This window comes from Symphalangus syndactylus, chromosome 17, assembly GCF_028878055.3.
Source record: "Symphalangus syndactylus isolate Jambi chromosome 17, NHGRI_mSymSyn1-v2.1_pri, whole genome shotgun sequence".
Taxonomy (NCBI): domain Eukaryota; kingdom Metazoa; phylum Chordata; class Mammalia; order Primates; family Hylobatidae; genus Symphalangus; species Symphalangus syndactylus.
Window position 1 is genome coordinate 90193998 of NC_072439.2, and position 21649 is coordinate 90215646.

Here is a 21649-nt window from a genome sequence, read left to right on the forward strand (position 1 = left end):
CTCCTGCTTTTCACTTTCAATGTATCCCTAATTCTACTCATCATCTTGCTCAAAGGCTTACATTCTGTTAGACATACCATTATATTTTCTAGTCTTGCCAACTAAACTGTGTTCATTGATGATATATCTTGCTTTCTTTGTATATCTATCACCAAGGCTTACAGGATTATTTCAATCTCTTTATTTTCTTGCCCATCATCCTAGTTCATATCTTCTGGGTTACAACCTACTCATTGCCTTCATTCTATCTTTTTCACATTCCAACTGCATATCTATAACCACTTAGTGGTTAAAAAAATATCATTTTCTTCCTCTGGCTTTTTATTGCATGCCACGTTAAATTTCTCCTCTTGGTTTATTTTTTAGAGTACTCTATGACCTACCTCATTGTATGTAGCCCACTGTATCTCCCACTGTGTTTTTTATACAGTCCTTGCTCTTTTGAAGCTCATATCCTCATTGTCAGCTTCATATGCCAAGCCAATTTTTCTTGTGTCTTTCTCGATACCTGATGAACCCTCATATCCTCATTTTTAAAAGCCTAACTCTACTATTTTACTCATATGTGTCTGACAACTGGATCGTCTTGATCTCTCTCTTCTCTGCATCCTCAGTCTTTTGATTGAGTCATGTGATGTGGTGACATGTGCCCAGGGTTTAGGGCTAAGAAGCCCTGCTCTGTTGCTTATCACTGCATTTCCCATCTTTACATGCAAAAATGAGGATATTAATAACAATTTTTAGAAGGTTATTTTGAGGACTAATTAAGATAATGAATGTAAAGTATTCAGCAAGTGCTGGTTCAGAGTAAAGGCTACTATGAGTCAGTTAATAAATGGATTTATTAATGCTGTTTAATTTTTCTGCCACTTAATATATACCCTTTTGTGGGGTAATGTAATCATTGCATGTACATTAATCTTGCCACCAAACTTTATTTTATAAAGCCAGAATCATAAAATAACATGGGAGACTTGTAGAAATTATTTAAAATCACAAATCATAGAGCACCAGATTTGACATGGTCCTAACCCCTCTGCCCTTTCTTGTGATGAGGAAACTGGAGCCTAAATTTCTTAAGTGAACTGTTCATGGTGACGCAGTTACTAGGAGAGCTGGCCCTAACCACCATTAGAGGTTTCTGGACTCCCAGGCCTCTGCTCTTTCCATTACCTTCTTGTTGATTTATTTTAGCAACTGCCTGAAGGCAGGATCACAACACATATTTCTGTATCACCCATAACCTTTATTTTAATTTAATTTTATTTTTTTTGAGACGGAGTCTCGCTCTGTCGCCCAGGCTGGACTGCAGTGGTGCGATCTCGGCTCACTGCAAGCTCCGCCTCCTGGGTTCACACCATTCTCCTGCCTCAGCCTCCTGAGTAGCTGGGACTACAGGTGCCCACCACCACGCCTGGCTAATTTTTTATATTTTTAGTAGAGACGGGGTTTCACTGTGTTAGTCAGGATGGTCTCGATCTCCTGGCTTCGTGGTCCACCCACCTCGGCCTCCCAAAGTGCTGGGATTACAGGCATGAGCCATCATGCCCGGCCCATAACCTTTATTTTATTGCGAGAAGATAGAGTAGCTACTTGGTTGATATTTGTGGCTTGATTGATCTATTCTTTCTTCGACTGGGCAATAGGAATTCTCTGGGAAAGGACTATGAAGTCTGTATACTTATCAGCCTTTTGATGCTTTTGGGGCTGTTGTAAGCATGTAAAGGGTTCATTGTGCACTGCTTCTGTATACTGATTCAGGGTGGTGGGGAGAGGAAATGGGAGAGGAAGTTATATACATCTTGAGCAAATCAAGCTTTTCTATTTTTAGTCCTTGCTACTGTTTGGAAAGTACAGCCTCTGTTCATGGCAGTCTGGCATGTGTTTCCTTAGTGCCATTTTGAAAGGGGGAAAAAATAAATATGGGAATTTTTTTTTTTTTGTAGTGAAAATAGTTACTCAGTGAAATCACATAAGTTTCCCGTTTTTCTCTTGATGAAACCTCAAACCCACTAGGCATAGATTCCTCAACCTCAACTATGCATGTGAAAGGCTCATGCAGAACAGGAGACCAGAGTCAGCAAAACCTTGTATAGCAAGATAAGCTGTGGTGCCCCGGAGAAACGTGGGTGGGTGGCGGGGGTGGGGAAGGCAGGGAAGGGAATGGTGATGTTCTTTCATATTTAGTGGCGAACTTGGCCAACTACCAGATTGTTGCCCCCTGGTAAAGGCTGAAACCTGAACTAAGTAGATAAAGAGACACATAGCTTTGCAGCTTTTTGCTTAAGCTGTTCCTTTTGCTTCAGTTTCTCTCCTTGGTAAAAGTTTCCCTGAGTGCTTTATAGCTACTCCCCCAATTCAAATAAATAATTTTTCTTTAGTAGTTGTGATGGCATTTGGGGGATTTTTCCAATCTGAGGCTATATCATTAGGACACAAGAAAGAGCCTTATGCTAGTAAATAAAATGATTTGATCTGTGTTTAGATGGATTGCTGTAACATAGTGGTACTCAAGTGATCAGAAACGGTAATGACAGAATGTCTTGGAGTCACCTTCAAGGGTCCATTGAGGCAGACAAGGACCTTAACCAAGGTGGTGGCCATGACCATGGAGAAGGGGAGCAAGAATCAAAAGCAATTTGGAAAGAGGGGGCTTATGGGAAAGAGAAGAGTCCAGGATGCTTTGCAGGATTCTGACTTTCTTCAGGGAGAATACATATCCTTCCTGTCCTAGTATGTGGCAAACAGAAGAATCCTTTGAAAAAAAATGAGGACTTTGAGTCAAGTGTGATGTGAACGTTACTAGAGGAAATGTTGATACCAATGAACAAATATTGCCCTTTGTTAATGAAAGGGACTATACAGTCTCCAGACATAAACAGCTCTGCCTAGATAAAATTGTAGCAGTAGGGTGAGAATAATGCATTGCTATAATTAATGCTAATTTGTGGATATTGCTGTATTGTTGTCATTGTTTTTTAATTGAATATGTATTAAGCTCCAACAGGGTGCTATGAATAATGCCAACTTATAGTTGATTTATGAGAACACTCAGAAGACTTTATTAGCACCAATAAATGGAAACTCAGCACTCCTTCGAGGTGGTAAACATCTTTGCCATTTCGACAAATGAGGAGAAGTGAAGTAGATTGTGTTTTCTCTGTTGGCACTGTGGGTGAGAACACAGAAACTGTCGAATGAGAGAAAAGTATTTTCCTTGTGCCCTGGAATTGGGTTAGAATACATTAGTAAAGAATTCTTTAATGTGTTCAGAGTTGTGGGATTTTAATTAAATTGTTCCAGTTATTGTTAGCACTTGGATTAGCAACTGGCAACCAAATTCTAGGCCAGCAGATTTCGAATTTAGCATGGACAAGAATTGGGGTGAGGCCGATGGGTTTGTTAAATGCCGATTACTAGGCACTGCCTTCAAAGGTTTAGATTTGGTAAATCTAGGAGGGGGCTTAAGAAAATCTTACGTTCATGGATATCTAAGGTGCTTCTGTCCTCAAAAGTTGCTAGCTTCCTTTCAAAACTGCAGTATTTTCTTATTTTAGGACGTATCTTTGGCCACTAAAATCTAGCTTCACCTGAGACCAAGTGCTTTTTATTTAATAGCTGCAAATTCTCCTATAACACACCAAGTGTAATCCTGTAATCCTCTTTTATATGGAACATACCACCAGAGAACATGTGCAGAAGACTTACCGTATGCTTAGCATTCTAGTGGACACATGATTTCTACTACCTTATTTCACCTGGTCTCCAAAGTGTCCCTGTGGGGTTGGTATTATTACTCCCTTATTTCATAAGAAGACACTAAAACTAGGAGTGTACAACTTGGTCAAACATCACATCCAGTTTAATCCTTTCTATCTTAACCTGGTTAGGCATATATTTTACTTTAAGGGTGAACAACAGGTGGGATTCTTTTTGGCACTGACAGAGTTTGTGGTTAACAGTAGAGCCTATAAACTTGGCTTAAGTGGACCTATCCCATAAAGAAAAACATTCACATTGGAACAAGGGAGAGGTGAAAAGGAAAGTTGGAAGTGAGTAATTCAGCTTTTCATTTTTTTTGTCTCCTTCCTTCCTTCCTTCCTTCCTTCCTTCCTTCCTTCCTTCCTCTCTCTTTCTCTCTTCCTCTTTATTTATTTATTTATTTTATTTTATTTATTTATTTTATTTATTTATTTATTTATTTTTTTGAGTCTCACTCTGTCGCCCAGGTTGGAGTGCAATGGCACGATCTCAGCTCACTGCAAACTCCACCTCCTGGGTTCAAGCAATTCTCCTGTTTCAGCTTCCCAAGTAGCTGGGATTACAGGTATGTGCCACCATGCCTGGCTAATTTTTTTTTTTTTTTTTGCATCTTTAGTAGAGATGGGGTTTCACCATGTTGGCCAGGCTGGTCTCAAACTTCTGACCTCATGATCCGCCTGCCTCGACCTCCCAAAGTGCTGGGATTAGAGGCGTGAGCCACTGCACCCAGCCTGTCTCATTTCTTTAACAGAGGTACTGAACTGTCACTGAGTAAATAGTAGACATTTGATTATTATTTGACTCTGAATATTCTTTGAAAAAAGTAACATTTCATAAGAAAGCCTGAATTGAGACATGAGCAGAATTCTGGGGTATAGAAATGATTTTTAAGTTGAGACAAGAATAGTGAAGCTTGAGACAACATTATTCCTTGCCTCCTGTAGGCTTCCTTCAGCCTCCACCTAGCAAAGTAACAGTCTTGTCATAGCAGTCTGTTGCATTGTATTCCTTGGGTCTAAGGCAGAAATGTATATGTGCTCCAGTAACCCTTGTTTGTTGTGCTGTGGAATCACATTCATTTCTGATTAAGGTGAAATCAGTAGCTTTCTGATATGGTCTCTCACTCACTTTTTATCAATGGCAACCTTTTTCATAAAAATAGGAATTTCTGCTGGGAGTGTTTTAATATAAATTGTCTGTGCACAGCCTGAAATATGTGTGATTCATACCATGTGTTTGTTCCCACATCAACACTGAGTCCCAAGATACAATTACCCCTGCCCACTCTCTCCTTCGTCATGGGGAATGTGTTTATCCTTTAGATATCAGCACCTTGGGTAAGAGCCAAGCTCCTTATATGCCTAGGTTTGCACACCTGCATTATCTGACCACAGCTGACCCTTTGAGTCTGCTCTTACTCTATTTTTACCTTAAAGAACACTCGTGTTTGCCAAGTACACTTGCACATTGCAGTGTTCCTTCTATATCTTTATGCTCATGTTGTAAATATGTTAAATACTTGTTCTCCATTTAAGGCCTTCTCAATTCTGTCGCCATATAGCTTTCTCTGATTTCTCTATTCAGCTACTTTCTCTCTTTCCTCTCTCTCATTTTGCTTTTTTCTTGAATATCTTGTGTGACTTACCTACATGTATTCTGCCTTCTAATATGGATATTTGTGGATAAACTAGTTTCTTCAATGCAACTGTAAGCTCTTGGCAGAGAACCACTGATCCATTCTCTTTCCCTCCCTCCCCTTCCTTCTCCCTTTCCCTCCTTTCCTTTCTTTCTTCCCTCCCTGCCCCCCCTCCCTCCTTCCTTCCTTCCTTCCTACCTGCCTCCCTCCCTGCTTTCTTGCTACCTGTCCCCCTCCCTCCTTCCTTCCTTCCTACCTGTCTCCCTCCCTGCTTTCTTCCTACCTGCCTCCCTCCCTCCCTCCCTCCTTCCTTTCTACCTGACTCCCTCCCCCCTTCCTTCCCTCCTTTCCTCCCTCCCTTTCTTCCTCACTCCCTTCCCTCCCTTCCCTCTTTTCTTCCTTCCTACCTGCCTCCCTCCCTGCTTCTTCCTACCTGCCTCCCTCCCTCCCTCCTTCCTTTCTACCTGACTCCCTCCCTCCCTCCCTCCTTCCCTCCTTTCCTCCCTCCCTTACTCCCTCACTCCCTTCCTTCCCTTCCCTCCTTCCCTCCCCACCTTCCTCCCTCCCTGTCTTCCTCCCTCGCCTCTCTCCCTCCCTCCCTCCCTCCTCCCTCTTGTCTGAACTTCATGCCAGTGTGTCTTGAATATTTGAAAAATATTTATGGGAAAGTGAATGAAACCTATCCTAAATGGAGAAGTAGATGGCAAAAAAGAGTATTAGAGCTTGGCTTTTCAATTGTAATTGTAGCCGTGACCTAATTTTTGGTAATCTAATAGGCCCATATAATCTCTGCTTGGTGTTAGAAGGGAAGACCTTTCACCTTTTGTATTTGCTACCTAATGTCATGCAAAGTGCTAGAGCTTTGGAGCAAAATGTTTGATTTCCAAATTCCAATTCTTCCATTTACTACCCAAGTAACCCTAGAAAGTTCTCTTTTTCTCTGTGATCCTTGGGCTATCCTCTTTTGAAAACAGGAATAATAACATCCACTAATCTCTAGGATTGGTGGAATAGCTCGATGAGATTATATGTATGAAAATGCTTTTCTAAACCTGAGCACTTCTATGTGATAATGGCAGTGCAGAGGGAGCTATGATTTATTTCCCCTTGTTTTCCCTGTAGTGACTGTGTCCCAGGCTGTGCGCAGTGGACTGGGTAGCTGCCTAGTAATATTGCTGGCTTATAGGATATTTCCTGTTTTGTATGTTCTTAAGAAGATCAGTTGAAATGTACGAGATGTCGTTTTGGAAAAGATGTTTCACAGTGGGAGGTGTTAAAGTTTTAGTCCTATTTCAGCCCCTTCACTATACAAACTACCTTACCTTTTTGGGGGGATTATATTATCTTTAAATGAAAATGATGGAATAGCGACATAAATTCCCCTTCTAGTTCTAATATTTTATGAGCCTTATTTCCATTTTCTATGCTTATCAACTGTAATTGATTCTCTTGCAGTTGCTCAAATATCTTTTATCTGCACATCCTCATCAATGGTATTTAACTTATAGAATCAGAACCACAAATGTTTAAAGAAAATTGTTGGCCAGACACGGTGGCTCACACCTGTAATCCCAGCACTTTGGGAGGCCTAGGCAGGTGGATCACCTGAGGTCAGGAATTCAAGACCAGCCTGGCTAACATGATGAAACATCTCTACTAAAAATACAAAATTAGCCAGGTGTGTTGGTGCGCACTTATAATCCTAGCTACTCAGGAGGCTTAGGCAGGAGAATTGCTTGAACCTGGGAGATGGAGGTTGCAATGAGCTGAGGTTGCAGTGAGTGCCATTGCGCTCTAGTCTGGGCAACAAGAGCAAAATCCGGTCTATAAATAAATAAATAAATAAATAAATAAATAAATAAATAAATTTCCCACCCTCTGTACATTTCCATGGCATGACCCTTTGCTTTATATCTCTGAGTATATGATATGGAATATGGGACATGGGAATTGAATACTTTTTTGTGGTTTCCAATTTTGGTAACATTTTAAAGGGTCAAAAAAGAGTTCAAGAAAAAAAGACTTGAGAATGATGAGCTAATGTATAAAGTTAACATCACATTTCTAAGTATTTGAATTTTGGGGAATGTGAGAAAGTAGCTTTTGAAATTTATCATGCCCGAGCTTATTAAGCCTGTGTTATCAAAATGAAAAATAAGAAACATGTCTTCCTTGAGGTTTTAAAAAAACAAAATCAATAGCGAAATTACCTGACAAGTTCTATTTGATTCATAAATCCACACAATTGTTGCACATCTCCTCCAGCCCCCTCACCACATATGAAAGTTTTCGTAATGTAAAAGTAAACCTTTTCTCCCCTATCTCTAAAAACATTTGTCTACCAATTTTATTATTTCACGTTATTTTGTCATGCAAAGGATTCCTGGAAAAATATCCACGATCCTAGATGATCTTATGGATATCTTTATAGGTGTTTCAATATAGAAAATTCAAATAAGTGTATTTCCCTTTTATGCACAAACACAGAGTTCAGAAAACACAGTTCATTTAGCATTTGCTAAACTGTGTGTGTGGACTAACTGGTAAGGTGATGCTCTAGGATGGCACAGCTTGCCTAGGTAATCTATAGCATGGTTTTTAAACTATTAATTTCTTAGAATTGCTTCAGGAAATATTACTAAAAGAGATGGGGGATAAAGCAGTTCTGTCTGTATATATTTCATACAATGGGTTTCCGTGTCTGATTTCATTTTACCAGGGGCTCTGCTGCTTAAAAAGGGGGTGCCAAATATCTATTTTACTGTCAAATAATTCATCTTATTGTGGTTATTCTTAGAGTTCTTGTTTTATTGCTGAATAGATAATATATGTATTGTTCCTTATTATCTATGCAAATTGACCTTTATTTTAATTGTAGGGGGTTACTTTAAAAATATATTATTTATATTATTTTTATTTTATAAGGATTGGAATTCAGTAGAAATCATTCAACGAGTAGGTAAATTTTGTGAAAAGTGAAGGATTTTTGTTGCATATTTAGTTTTGCTTTCTTATTTGAATAGAACAGTGAACAATGAGGCTACTTGTGTATACCCAAGTTCAGATCACTTTAACCATGACCCTGCCCTTACTTGTAAAAGAGCTGGCTTAAACTCGGAGTTGGCCTAACTCTTACGGGTTTAGTCTGATTGCTTTTGAGCGGCAAAGATAGTGACAGGCAAGTTGTGAAATGTCATTATAGATCTATGCGGTATTAGAGGTTAAAAAAATAGAAAAGGACCTGGAAGGTGCATACCCTCATTTTCGTAGAGGTAAAAGTTGAGTTTCAGAAAGTCAAAGAGACTGCTTGATAGTATCAGCGGGACTTGGTCTTGTTTAGGCTGCTTCAGTAGGGCTGATTGTGTTAAACAGAGGCCCCCTGGAGTAGCACTGAATAATGGAGTTTATCTTAAGGATTGATCTGAATGAGATCTGATATCAGGAAGCTCACTCAGGGTCAGGGCAGATCTGTGGCTGAGCTCTTGCCATCTTTTTTTCTTCTCATTGCTTTTTTTCCCTCTCTCCCTTCCTCTTTTCCTCTCCTCCCTCTCCATTCCTCTGCTTCTCTAGTGTTCACATGTTCATTGTTTTCCTCTACCCAATGATAGACTTCCTACCTCCTGTTGTATGTTTGGATTAATTGTATGTATGTATGTATGTATGTATGTATGTTAATAATATGGTTAATAATTAACCATGTACGTCATCTTTTTGGTTGATCCTAGCCATAGCTCATCCCTGTGGCAATTTTTATTTTTATTTTTTTTATTTTTTTATTTTTTGAGTTTCACTCTTGTTGTCCAGGCTGGAGTACAGTGGTACGATCTTGGCTCACTGCAACCTCTACCTCCTGGGTTCAAACAATTCTTCTGCCTCCAGCCTCTCAAGTAGCTGGGATTACAGTTGCCTACCACCACACCTCGCTAAATTTTGTATTTTTAGTAGAGATGGCGTTTCACCATGTTGGTCAGGCCAGTCTTGAACTCCTGACCTCAGGTGATCCTCCTGCCTCAGCCTCCCAAAGTGTTGGGATTACATGCATGAGCCACCATGCCTGGCAGCAGTTTTGTTAAATGTTTTTCAGTCCAAATGCACAAGAGAAGGAGATTTATTTGCCCATCTAATCTTGTCACTGTCCAAAAGTTAGGTTCACCAGCCTATTTACGGACCCTTGGTTCTGTGGACCTCAGTGTTCTCTGAAATGGAGTCACATGGTTGAAAACATGGCTGTTTTGGCAACAAAGGATGGGGGCAGGACCATTTCCTTTAAAGGAGATTTGGGTTGGCCAAACATTGCTAACGCTGGGTGAGTGTGTTAGGGCTGAAAAGGATGAAATAATACAAATTGTGAGGAAAAAAATTCAAGCATTTATCAAGCCTAGCGTTTATGTTCTATGTTGACGTTTGATACGGCTTGGATGTTTTTTCCCTCAAAATCATGTCAGAATGTGATCTCCAGTGTTGGAAGTGGGGCCTAATGGGGGATATTCGATCACAGAGGTGAATCTCTTATGGTGGCTTAGTGCCATCCCCTTGGTGATGAGTGAGTTCTTCCTCCGGGTTCACGCGAGATCTGGTTGTTTAGAGAGTGTGGTACCTCTCCCCAAGCCTTGTTCCTCCTCTTGCCATATGACCTGGTAGCTCCCTGTTGCCTTCGTTCATGATTATAAGCTTCCTGAGGCTCTCGTCAGAAACCTACTGGATATTGACACCATGCTTCTTAAACAGCCTGCATAGTCATGGGCCAATTAAACCTCTTTTCTTTCTAAATTACTCAGCCTCAGCTATTGTTTTATAGTGATGCAAAAATGGCCTAATATAATGTTTTTGTACTTTATCATGAAAAACTCTTGTCTTCTGTTGTTACCTTATTTCTTGTTTATTTAGTGCTGTGTTCTCAGTTGTCAAGCCAGTATTCCACTTCAGATTATAAAAATGTATTCCCTCTTATGAATGCTCTAGTGTTTGCTCCCAAGACAGCTTTTGCGACAACTTTTCCCGCTGCCTTTAACATGTGGAGAAGATGTCCTTCTCAGATATTAATAAGACTTGAGTTTAGGCCTGGTTTTGCATATTAGAAAAGTTGAATTGTATTTCTGTTAGCCATTAGATAAGAAGGATTTTAGGGAAGGGGACTGTTTTTGTTTTCAAATTTGTGTCTCTTCCACATAGTTTTACAAAGAGTATCAAAGAACATAGTGAATTTGATATCTCTAGGCAAAAGTGCAAGTGATATTTTTCAGTAGAATATATATAAACTCCTCAAGGTTGGGTATCGTGGCTTTTTTACACTGCATACTACTTAGCATAAACTATTTTCTAGAGCAGCAAGGGAGAAAAGCCATCCGTGCAAATCCATCATGAGGGTTATCCTATGAACATTGGTGTCATGGAAAATTAGACAAAGAGGAGTCAGTTATCAAGTTAGTGGGTTATTTGTAAGTCCTCCTCCCCTGGAGAGGGTACATTTGGGGAGATAGATAAGTAAGGTTTTTGGAAAGGTAAACACTTCAACGGAATGAGCGGGAAAGAGGATACACATCCCAATAGGAATGCATTCATTTTTTCCCTAACTTACAACAGTTTGTATCTCATTCCATAAAATGACATTTCTATTAGATAAAATAGATCATATTTTCTGCAATTCTCACTACTGAATACGGCCTGTCTCCACTGAACATTACCAGGATCCATTTGGTGAGGGTGCTCATATTACTATATAGCATGAGAGATTATATTAAGTAGAAATGTACTGTCTTCATTTTTATTTTTATCCAAATGCCTTACCTCTTAGCCATTATTTGGAGTGTCTATTGGTATTTTCATGGCATCATTAACCATATATATGACATAATATAGGTTGTTTTTAAGGAAAATAAACCATAAATTCACTCAGTACCCACCCTTACTCCCCCCTGCCCCACACACTTAAATGTTCATTGTGTTAGAAATCCACTTAGAAAAGTCGTTCTCAAAGTGAGAACACCTCACTTTGAGAATGACTCAGACCAGCACCATCACTGGAGATGTTGAGAACATCCTCATACCAGCGCCGTCACTAGCACCTACAAACTTAGTAGAAACGTAAGTTCTTGGGCCTCACCCAAGATGTACAGATAAGAAACTGTGGCAAGTACAGCCTGGTAATCTAAGGTTTAATAAGTCCTCCAGGTGGCTCCATATAGGCTAATGTTTGAAAAACACTGATCTAGGATTGTGTTCTTTATAGTTAATTCCTGGCACCCATACACATATTCAGATGCATAGAAGCCCCATCTAGTGAAGCCTCTCAGTAACTTAGTTTTACTTTTGATCGAAGTACTTTTTAAAGTCACATACTCAATTGCCTGACTATTAACAGAAGCATTTATTTTGAGTCTATTGTCAAAGTAACAATTAAATAACTAGCATTTATTGAATGCTTATTATGTGAATATCACTTGACATGCTTGAACCTATTTAATTTTTACAACTGCATGAGGGACCCAGAGAGCTCAGGTGAATTGTTGAAGGTCACAAAGCCAGCAATTGGGAGATCCAGGTATTACAGCCTGACTCCAGAGCTTTCACCAGTATTCTTTTTTATTAGGGATGCTTTGAGGAAATTACTTAATACAAATGATTACAGACAAATAAATATTGATTGTGTCCCCAATTTCATCAAAGACAGATGATGGATACAAGATCGATCTAACTTACAACAAAACGATTACACTTTCAAGAGAAACTAGATAGAAATAGTTTGGATATTTCTCCCCTCCAAATCTCATGTTGAAATTTAATCCCCAATATTGAGATGTGGCCTAGTGGGAGGTGTTTAGGTCCCTCATGAATGGCTTGGTGCCTGTATGAGTCTGTTTTCACACTGCTAATAAAGACATACCCGAATCTGGGAAGAAAAAGAGGTTTAATTGGACTTATAGTTCCACATGGCTGGGGAGGCCTCAGAATCACGGTAGGAGGTGAAGGGCACTTCTTAAATGGTGGTGGTAAGAGAAAATGAGTACGATGCAAAAGCAGAAACCCCTGATAAAACCATCAGATCTCGTGAAACTTATTCACTACCACGAGAACGATATGGGGGAAACTGCCCCCATGATTCAAATTATCTCCGCCTTGATGGGAGTACAATTTAAGATGAGATTTGGATAGGGACACAGAGCAAAAGTGTATCAGTGAACTCCCCATGGTACTGGTCATACAGAGCGAATTCTCTGTTAGTTCATAGGACAGCTGATTGTTTAAAAGAGTTATGGCACCCCTCCTCGCTCTCTCTTCCACTCTCTCTCACCTTATGACACTCAGCCTCCCATTACCTTCCTCCATGAATAAATGCTTTCTGAGGCCCTCACCAGAAGCAGATGCCAGCTCCATGCTTCCTGTACAGCCTGCGGAACCATGAGCCAAATAAACCTCTTTTCTTTATAAATTACCCAGCTTCAGGTTTTGCATTATAGCAATGCAAAACAGACTAACAAACATAGTGTGTTTTGTTACTTAAAAAACACACACTTTCAAAATTCCTTTAGTTATCACCATTTTTCCCCACTGATATTAGAAAGAAGAGAGTAATAAACATTACTGACCATAATAGAAAAAAAGTACAGTGAAATTCCTGTTGTATCATTAAATTTAAATGAAACTACCATTGAAAAGAAAAGTTGTATTTAAACACAATGTAATTTTTGTATTATTAGCCTCTTAGGTTTTACTAAATTAAGATAGTTTTATATTCCTAAGTTATCAGGGAGAGCTTTTCTAATTAATCACAAAAGGAAGCTCAAGCTTGGGTAGGGTCTGGGAACCCCTTTGTTTTCCATATGGGATCAGTGGTAAGACATTCCTTGAGCTCTGTGAAGCACAATTGAAAAAATAGGATTATGTGGTTACTTTCTCAGGTCTGTAATTGAGCAGTCACATTCAAATTCCAGCTTTTTGAACTCACGAACTGTAATGTGTCAGTATGGTTGTCTACCTCAGAGATTCTGAAGGTTGTTGAAGATTAGTTCATGGTCATGTATGTTTTGAGTATGATGCTGGGCATTGGATCTAATTCTAATATATAAACATCCAAGTGTGGAGACTGTTTCTTAATTAAATAGGCCATTCCCCTTGGCCTTTTGTTTCCCTTAATATCCTGGATAAGATTTTCGTATGTAACAGTTTTTACTTGATGATTAAGTTTCTGATTTTTTTTTCATAGCACAGGACTTTTCAGTTAGTCCTGCTCCCCTACCTTGAAACTGAAATGAATACTGAACAAATAAATCATTAACATATTAGGCAAGATATGTTTATTTTCATCCCATTTCACTATCATTAAGGCCATAATTAGTTCAGGCAAAGATCATCTATGGACACTAAAACTACTGGGTGGGTGAAAGGTTTTTGACGAGTAGAATACTCACAGTGCCCCAAAGTATCACCTCACAGATTATTTTTAATTTAAAAATGATGCAGTCATGCTTAAAATGGTGAAATCTGGTAGACACTACCTTAATCGAGTCATCAAACTCGGCATCACCAAACATGGGCCAAACTGACACCATGAGTTTCCTGATGGGATGCAGCAGAAAGGATGTGGCGTCATGCATGTGATATTCCTGCCTAACTTATTTAATCTGAATCCAATCATCAAGAAAAATCAGATTGGTGGACTTTTTATAAGACACCTGACCAGAATTATTTTAAAAGTTGGCTTTATAAAAATCAAAAATCAGCTAGGAGCCTGTTCTAAATTAAAAGAGAATAAAAAGGTATATCATTTTATGATGTTATCTTTGGATTTGGGGTGGAAATTAACAGTAGATAAAGGAACACTACTGGCACCACTAGTGAAATGTGAGTATGGGTGATATTAGACAATACTGTTTCTATGTTAAATTTCTCCAGTGTGATAATGGTTTTGGTAAAATTAGAAATTCTTAGGAGATGCAAACTGAGGTGCGTATGGGGGATGTCGGGGGGTGGTTTTGCAACATCTTACAGATGGTTCAATTGCAACAGCAAATCTAATTTATGTAGACAGAAAGCTAGTGTGATGAAATGGTGGCCACTGATGAATCTGGGTGAAGGATGGGTGAGTGGAGTTTATTTTAATAGTTGTTCAACTTCTCTGTGAATTTAAATTTTTTGGATATAAAGAATGAAAAAGTAAATAAATACAAATGAATGCTCTTTCATAACCAATTGCTGATACGCCTCATCTATCACCTGTAGTTAGTGGGTTAGTGATAGTTGGCCTAAAATATGACCCATTCAAAATCAGACTCTTGATAATGGCCTAAGTTTATTTCATTCACACGCTGTACATTTTGGTTCTGGGCTCTTGTTTATTGGACTGTCTTTATGTACTTACAGTGGGGGAATCATCATCCTATAATCCTGCTGGCAGCACTTACTATGATTTGTCAAGTCATAATGAGTCCCAACTGTGGTTTGGTGAGCTTTTTATCACATATGTATTTAGATAATGCATAAAAATAAATATAAAAATAACATGTTCGAATGGTTTATTCATGGGATGTTTGTGGTCCTTGGTAAAGGGACGCTGTCACTAGACACCTTTGGTGCCCCACCTCGCATCTTCCCCTCCCACCTTCGTGTACCAGCAGCTGCTACAGCGATCAGCTCTGCGCGGGTGTGACCTGGTAGCACTTGGCTTCAACTGCAACACCTTTCACTTACTTTCTGTGCCAGGCCTTCTGTGCGTGCGTTTAACTTCTGAGACTTGTGAGACTTATTCACAACCAGGAGAACAGTATGGGAGAAAATGCCCCCATGATTCAATTATCTCCCACAGGGTCCTGCCCACAACACATGGGGATCATGAGAGCTACAATTCAAGATGAAATTTGGGTGGAGACACAGCCAAAGCATATCTCCTTCCTTCTCTGCTTAACTCTTTCTAGTCCCTCAGTACTGTTTCTTGGAATTGATTCCCAAAATAAATGGCCTACATGCGAGCTTTTCTCACAGGCATTGTTTTTCTTGGCAGAACACAGACTAAGACGATGTGATCTTTGAAATCTCTCTAGTGATGGCTAAAGAGTGTGGGGATTGTTATAATTACATTAACTACTTTAGAAAAGTTTGTGGTGGTAGCTAGAAAAAGCATTAGTCAGGAGAATCTTCCTTGTTGCTGGCATTGGGAAAGTCATTTACCAGTCAGGTAACTAGCACAGCTACAAGAATAGGGAGTTAGGAAGAAGACATGTTGGTAAGTCTATAGGATTCTGTTGCTTGGTTATAGGACTTTGGATCCTAGTATCTACTATAAGGGATTGAGAGTAGCAAGATCCCCTAAATCGAAAGGTAAATGAATATCTACAGATTCGTGGCAAGACTTGGGCAGGACAACAGTTATTTGAACTGAGATATAAAATTGAGACTCAAGAGTGAAAAAAAGGCCTATTCTAATTCATAATGGGATTGAAATGTAGGAGTAAAGCTACTATAGTATTTGCACAATCCTCCCCCCCTGCCACCCCACGCTCCCCTGTTATCCAGTTTTTGTGCAAAATCACACAGCATTAGACTGGTACTTGTGATAAATTGCATCAACCTAATTTGAGAAACTGAAAATAGAGAGCAGTCTGAACTTAGAGGGTAGGGAGAATAAGGACGCTGGAAACTAATTGATGTCTTACAAGCACAGACTGGTTGCGTATCATAATTATTTGTTTTATTGTATAGTTCAGGGTAATTCTGTGACTTGTTGAGTCTCAGTGATTAGATATTGCAGTGACTTCAGGCATAAGCAGTTGATGTACTTTCTGCTTCAGTAAAGTACAGATGTAGAAGACCTGATTAAATCCTGTCTCTTTACTAATACCCCAAGGGAACACTTAATGAATGATGCTTCCCTCAAGAAGAAGAATAATTAACAATAGCTGTATTATTCATATTAATTTATAGTTACTGGTTGCTATAATTAATGCTATTTAGGAAAATCGTCATAATTATAGCACTTTACAACTTACAAAGTATTTTCCCATCCATTTTCTTATCTAAATCTTATAACATTACCCTGGCTTAGGTAGAACATGTGATATTCTCTTCATTTTATAGATGAGAAAACTATGGCCCAGGGAAAGATTTAAGCAGACACCACTCTACCACCTTTGCCAATATATTGGACTATCTAAGAGTATGTGGAAATACACTTACCAAATTTATGTCTACTGTAATATTTTATATCTGCGCACAAGAGGATCAACTTTACTCAGTTTTTAGTTGCGTTCCATAACAATAATGTCCTGCCTTTCCTTGTACCAGGACCCCCATTACCCAGAATGTTCACATGAATTTTAAATGTTAAATGGAATTTTTCTTAATAATGCCACACTGTTTCATAGTTATTACTGCCCTTTGAGATAAACATGAAATCTCCTCTGATAGAGGGATTAGCACCTTGAAAACATCTGTTTCCGGTATACAGACCTGCTGGTCTTAAACAGTTTAATCAGACTGGAAATTCAGACTCAGAAAAGTCTAAATTTCAACCAACCTGTCATGTCACTCTTTTTCTATTTTTGGCTATGACAAGAGAGTTGAAGAAAATCTCTCAATTTCACAAGGCTAGCCTTCAAATCTGGGCCATCCAGCTTGGTGATATACACATACTTACCAGTGTGAGCATGTGTGTGCATACACAGATGGACACTGAACCTCTTTGGTTCCCTTTTTATATCAAATTCTAGAGTATCCACTGCTTACTGTTGTACTTCTAACTGTGTTTACCCAAAAGATAGTGCTATGAGAAAGGTTGCTGCCTGTGTCACAGTCTGTCATTATTCATTGATTTATTTATTCAAAAATACTTACTGAACACATATTTGGGCTAGGTCTTGAACGAGAGTCCAAGGAAACAGGAACAAAACAGACAAAGCTTCTCATGAAGCTTATATGTTCCAGGGGAGAGACTGAAAATAAACAGAAAAATACACATGGTGGTAGATATTATTAAAAAGTAAATTTAAAAGCGTAGGGGAATAACATGACGTGATATAGAGGGGTCATAATAATACATCCAGAAGGAGAAAATCATAAGGTGGCTGTTTTAGATAATGTGATAATGTGAACGATATATATGTGTGTGTGTGTCTGTGTATGTGTGTGTGTACGTGTGTGTGTGTATATATATATACGTATATATGCATATATATACGTATATATGTATACATATATACATATATATACGTATATATGCATATACGTATATATACATAAATATACACGTATATACACGTATATGTGTGTGTGTGTATATATATATATACGTTTGAGACAGAGTCTCGCCCTGTCATGTAGGCTAGAGTGCAGTGGTACGATCTTGGCTCACTGCAACCTCCGCCTCTAGGGCTCAAGCGATTCTCCTGCCTCAACCTCCCATGTATCTGGGATTAGAGGGGCCTGCCACCACGCCCAGCTAATTTTTGTATTTTTAGTAGAGACGAGTTTCAGCATGTTGGCCAGGCTGCTCTTGAACTCCTGGCCTCAGATAATCCACCCGCCTCAGCCTCACAACCTGCTGGGATTACAGGCATGAGCCACCGCGCCCGTCCTGAAATCCGTGTTTAAAGAGGGCTCACAAACAAGGAAGCCAACTGCCTCTTGAGGTAGGTTTGGTTCCAAGGACCTGGGCCACAACTTCATAGACAGTTGATGTTACTGTGCTTGAGAGAGATCAGGCCCAGGAAGGATTAACTCAAGCTGACTAAATTCACAAAAGAATGACCAAAACACCAGACCCCATTATGTTTCTTTTACACAGAAAGTTAAATAAGCTCCAAGACTCAGGTAAGGTGGTTTGGTGAGTAAGCTATTAGGGCATATGGAACTAGTGGTCTTCACAGGCCATTACCCTTTACACCTGCTTCAACATATTCATTCACTAAAATGACAGATTGACTTCAAGGGTTATAAGATTTAGTGCTACCCTGTCATGGCACCCTACTTGTTCTTACTGAAGATATTGTAGTTTCTTGGTTGGTTAATGCTTTTTCTAAACTCTTGCAGACACTAGATACTCTCTTGATATTTTATGTCCTTAGACAAGTCCAGTAGAATTGATTAGATTATTGTAACTTTCCACTATTGTATTGCCATTGAATCTTGCTGAAAATACACTTTGGTCTCTTAATGAAGTTTTAAGAGCTTCTTCCATACTCATATATGATCATCATTAAATTGTCACTTCAAAAGGTTATTTTTTTACTTCACCCTGCCTCCAAATACTAGGGTCATCTCATTTTATACGTCCTTGCTTTTAACTCTAGACAGATTCTTTGCTTCTTTTTCCCAAACCTGATCATAATTCCTGGAAACACCCTGTGTCGATGTTATTGCCGTCTACTCTCCTGTTGATTCTGACTGCAGGTAATATGAGGCTCTGACATACGAAATCCAGAGATACTGACTTCACTGTCCGTGCTCACTGCCACATTCTTCCTCTGCAGCCCCTTGGCAGAACACTAAGGGGTCTCTTTCCACTTCATGTTCTAGGTGCATCCCTTGGGTCTTGCCATCTCTTGCACACGTGCATACCTAATACCCCTGGACCTGAGACTTCCAAGCACTCTCATGCTCCAGTGTCTTCAAGTGCTGATTCCTCTTTCTGGAATGTCAGTGTTCCTTCCCTGCTCCTTGCTACTTCAATAAATATTATTCTAGGCAGTGGTGTCTAAACACCAAGAGCTCGTGAGCTCTCTTCAGCTGGTTCTGTTCTTTAAGTGCAGGAATGGAGACATTTATTTTCCTTTACTTGTATACTTATTTTAAACAACGACAACGACAAAACTGCTAAATAAGTGTGTGACCTGAGAAAAATCCTCTTTTATTTTTCAGTTTTCATATCTGTCACAAAGTGATAATTCTATTTCAGCCTACCTCACTGAGATTTTATGAAAGCTTAATTAAAAAAAAAAAGAGGTGCAGAAAAACTTGGACAAAGCCACATTATAACTTCAGAAATTTGAACTTATAATGATATCCGTGGAAATTTCCTTTATGAACATGTCTGCGTTGCTTCCAACAGGGAAATCCTGGAGGCAAGACACTTGAGGAGAGGCGCTCCAGCCTGGACGCTGAGATTGACTCCTTGACCAGCATCTTGGCTGACCTTGAGTGCAGCTCCCCCTATAAGCCTCGGCCTCCACAGGTTAGTGCAGCCCACAGTTGTCTCCACACAGCCATTCCCAGATATTCTACTCTCATCAGAAAGAACATGCTGCATCTGAGAGCTCTTTTTTCCTTCCTTCCTTCCTTCCTTCCTTCCTTCCTTCCTTCCTTCCTTCCTTCCTTCCTTCTTTCCTTGCTTCCTTCCTTCCCTCCCTCCTTCCTTCCTCCCTCCCTCCCTCCCTCCCTCCCTCTCTCTCTCCTTCTTTCTTTCTTTCTTTCTTTCTTTCTTTCTTTCTTTCTTTCTTTCTTTCTTTCTTTCTTTCTTTCCTTCCTTCCTTCCTTCCTTCCTTCCTTCCTTTCTTTTTTCTTTTCTTTTCTTTTCTTTTCTTTTCTTTTCTTTTCTTTTCTTTTCTTTCTGCAACCTCCACCTCCCGGGTTCAAGCAATTCTCCTGCCTCAGCCTCCCAAGTAGCTGGGATTACAGGCGCCTGCCACCACACCTGGCTAATTTTTGTATTTTTAGTAGAGCCCGGGTTTCCCCATGTTGGTCAGGCTGGTCTCGAACTCCTGACCTCATGATCCGCCTGCCTCAGCCTCCCAAAGTGCTGAGATGACAGGCCTGAGCCACCACGCCCGGCCCTTTTATTCTTTCTTGATCTTCTTAGAGTCAATGATTTAAGTTGCCTTTTTATTTAATATCAACATGTGTTAGTCAACTGGCAGAAATTTCTTAAATTGACTCTGAGTACTTTCTTTAAAAATAACACAACATCATACTAAAATGTTATATAAAAAAGTAAATCTCTTATTCCGTTGCCTTGCTCTTCTTACAGCTTTGTCTATATGGATATTTTGTTACATGTTGTTATAGTTTTCACAAATATGACTTAGCTTGGCTATGCAAGGTTAGGGTGAAGGGCTATGTCTTTTGCAAAAAAATTACTTTTGTTGGATATTAAGGTGGTTTTCATTATTTTTGTCATTGTTATAAATAATGCTACAAGGGACATATTTGTGTATATTTTCTTTGGGGTTATTTTCTGGCCTCAGATTTCTAGGAGTAGGGTTGCCACACTGATGAATGTGACCACTTTATTTACTTTTCTTTCCTAAGGTTGTGAATAGTCTATACTCGTACTACCAGTTTGAGTATATCAGTTTCTCCTCAAGTTCACTAGAATTTGATGGTTGCAATTAATCTGTGTTTTGTAAGTGCAAATGGTGCCTTGTTAGTTTTTCTTTGCTTTTTTATTTTTTTATTTTTGCCTACTTTGGAGCTTGGCTATTTTTCTGCATCTTCACTTAATATCTGCATTCCCGAAGCTGATCCTCCACTGCTAGTGATCATTCCCTGCCTCTCTGAAGTCTTGAAAGGGTTGTGGCAAATCTGTTTCAGGGCTTCCAGTTCCTCAGAAGACAGACATCAGAACTGCAGCTGCAAACGCTGGACAAGCAGTATTGTCGCTGTGCTGTTCGACTGTTGCGTGACATTTGCTTGACTAAGTGAGAGTGCATACAGCCTCTGAGTCTCACTCCAATTCTTGAATGGCAGCTTCTGTATTTACAATGGTTCCTTTCTTAAATTAAGAACCAGTCTTGTTTCTCTGCTGTCAGTTATTTCAATACTTAACTGCTCATAAGGTGGCAGCACTTTCTTCTTCTTCTTTTTTTTTCTTTTGTGAGATGGAGTCTCTCTCTGTTGCCGAGGCTGGAATGCAGTGGTGCAATCTCAGCTCACTGAAACCTCCACCTCCTGAGTTCAAGCAATTCTCCTGCCTCAGCCTCTCGAGTAGCTGGGATTCCAGGTGCCCGCCACCACGCCCAGCTAATTTTTGTATTTTAGTAGAGATGGAGTTTCACCATGTTGGCCAGGCTTGTCTGGAACTCCTGACCTCAAGCGATCTGCCCGCCTTGGCCTCCCAAAGTACTGGGATTATAGGCGTGAGCCACTGTGCCTAGCTGCTGTGTTCTTTAGATACATTCCCTGTACCTTTTCTGAACATATAGTGGAATTATCAGCCATGTGGGGATTCATGGCAAAATATGCTACCACTTAGCTCTTCCTCACTGATCCTGCTCTTGGCTCTATCCATCCTGTGAGCAGTAAAAATGTACTTTGTCCCTGTAAATG

General features: G+C 39.6%; 1 protein-coding gene across 6 annotated transcripts in view; it reads left to right on the forward strand.

Moving 5' to 3' along the window:
• Positions 1–21649, forward strand: part of LPP (LIM domain containing preferred translocation partner in lipoma) — a 721973-nt gene that overhangs the window by 349739 nt on the left and 350585 nt on the right. For all 6 annotated transcript variants that reach the window (XM_063620511.1, XM_063620512.1, XM_063620510.1 and 3 more), the window contains one exon: positions 19437–19559. In XM_063620511.1, coding sequence (XP_063476581.1) covers positions 19437–19559 — 123 coding nt within the window. The remainder of the gene's footprint in view (positions 1–19436; positions 19560–21649) is intronic.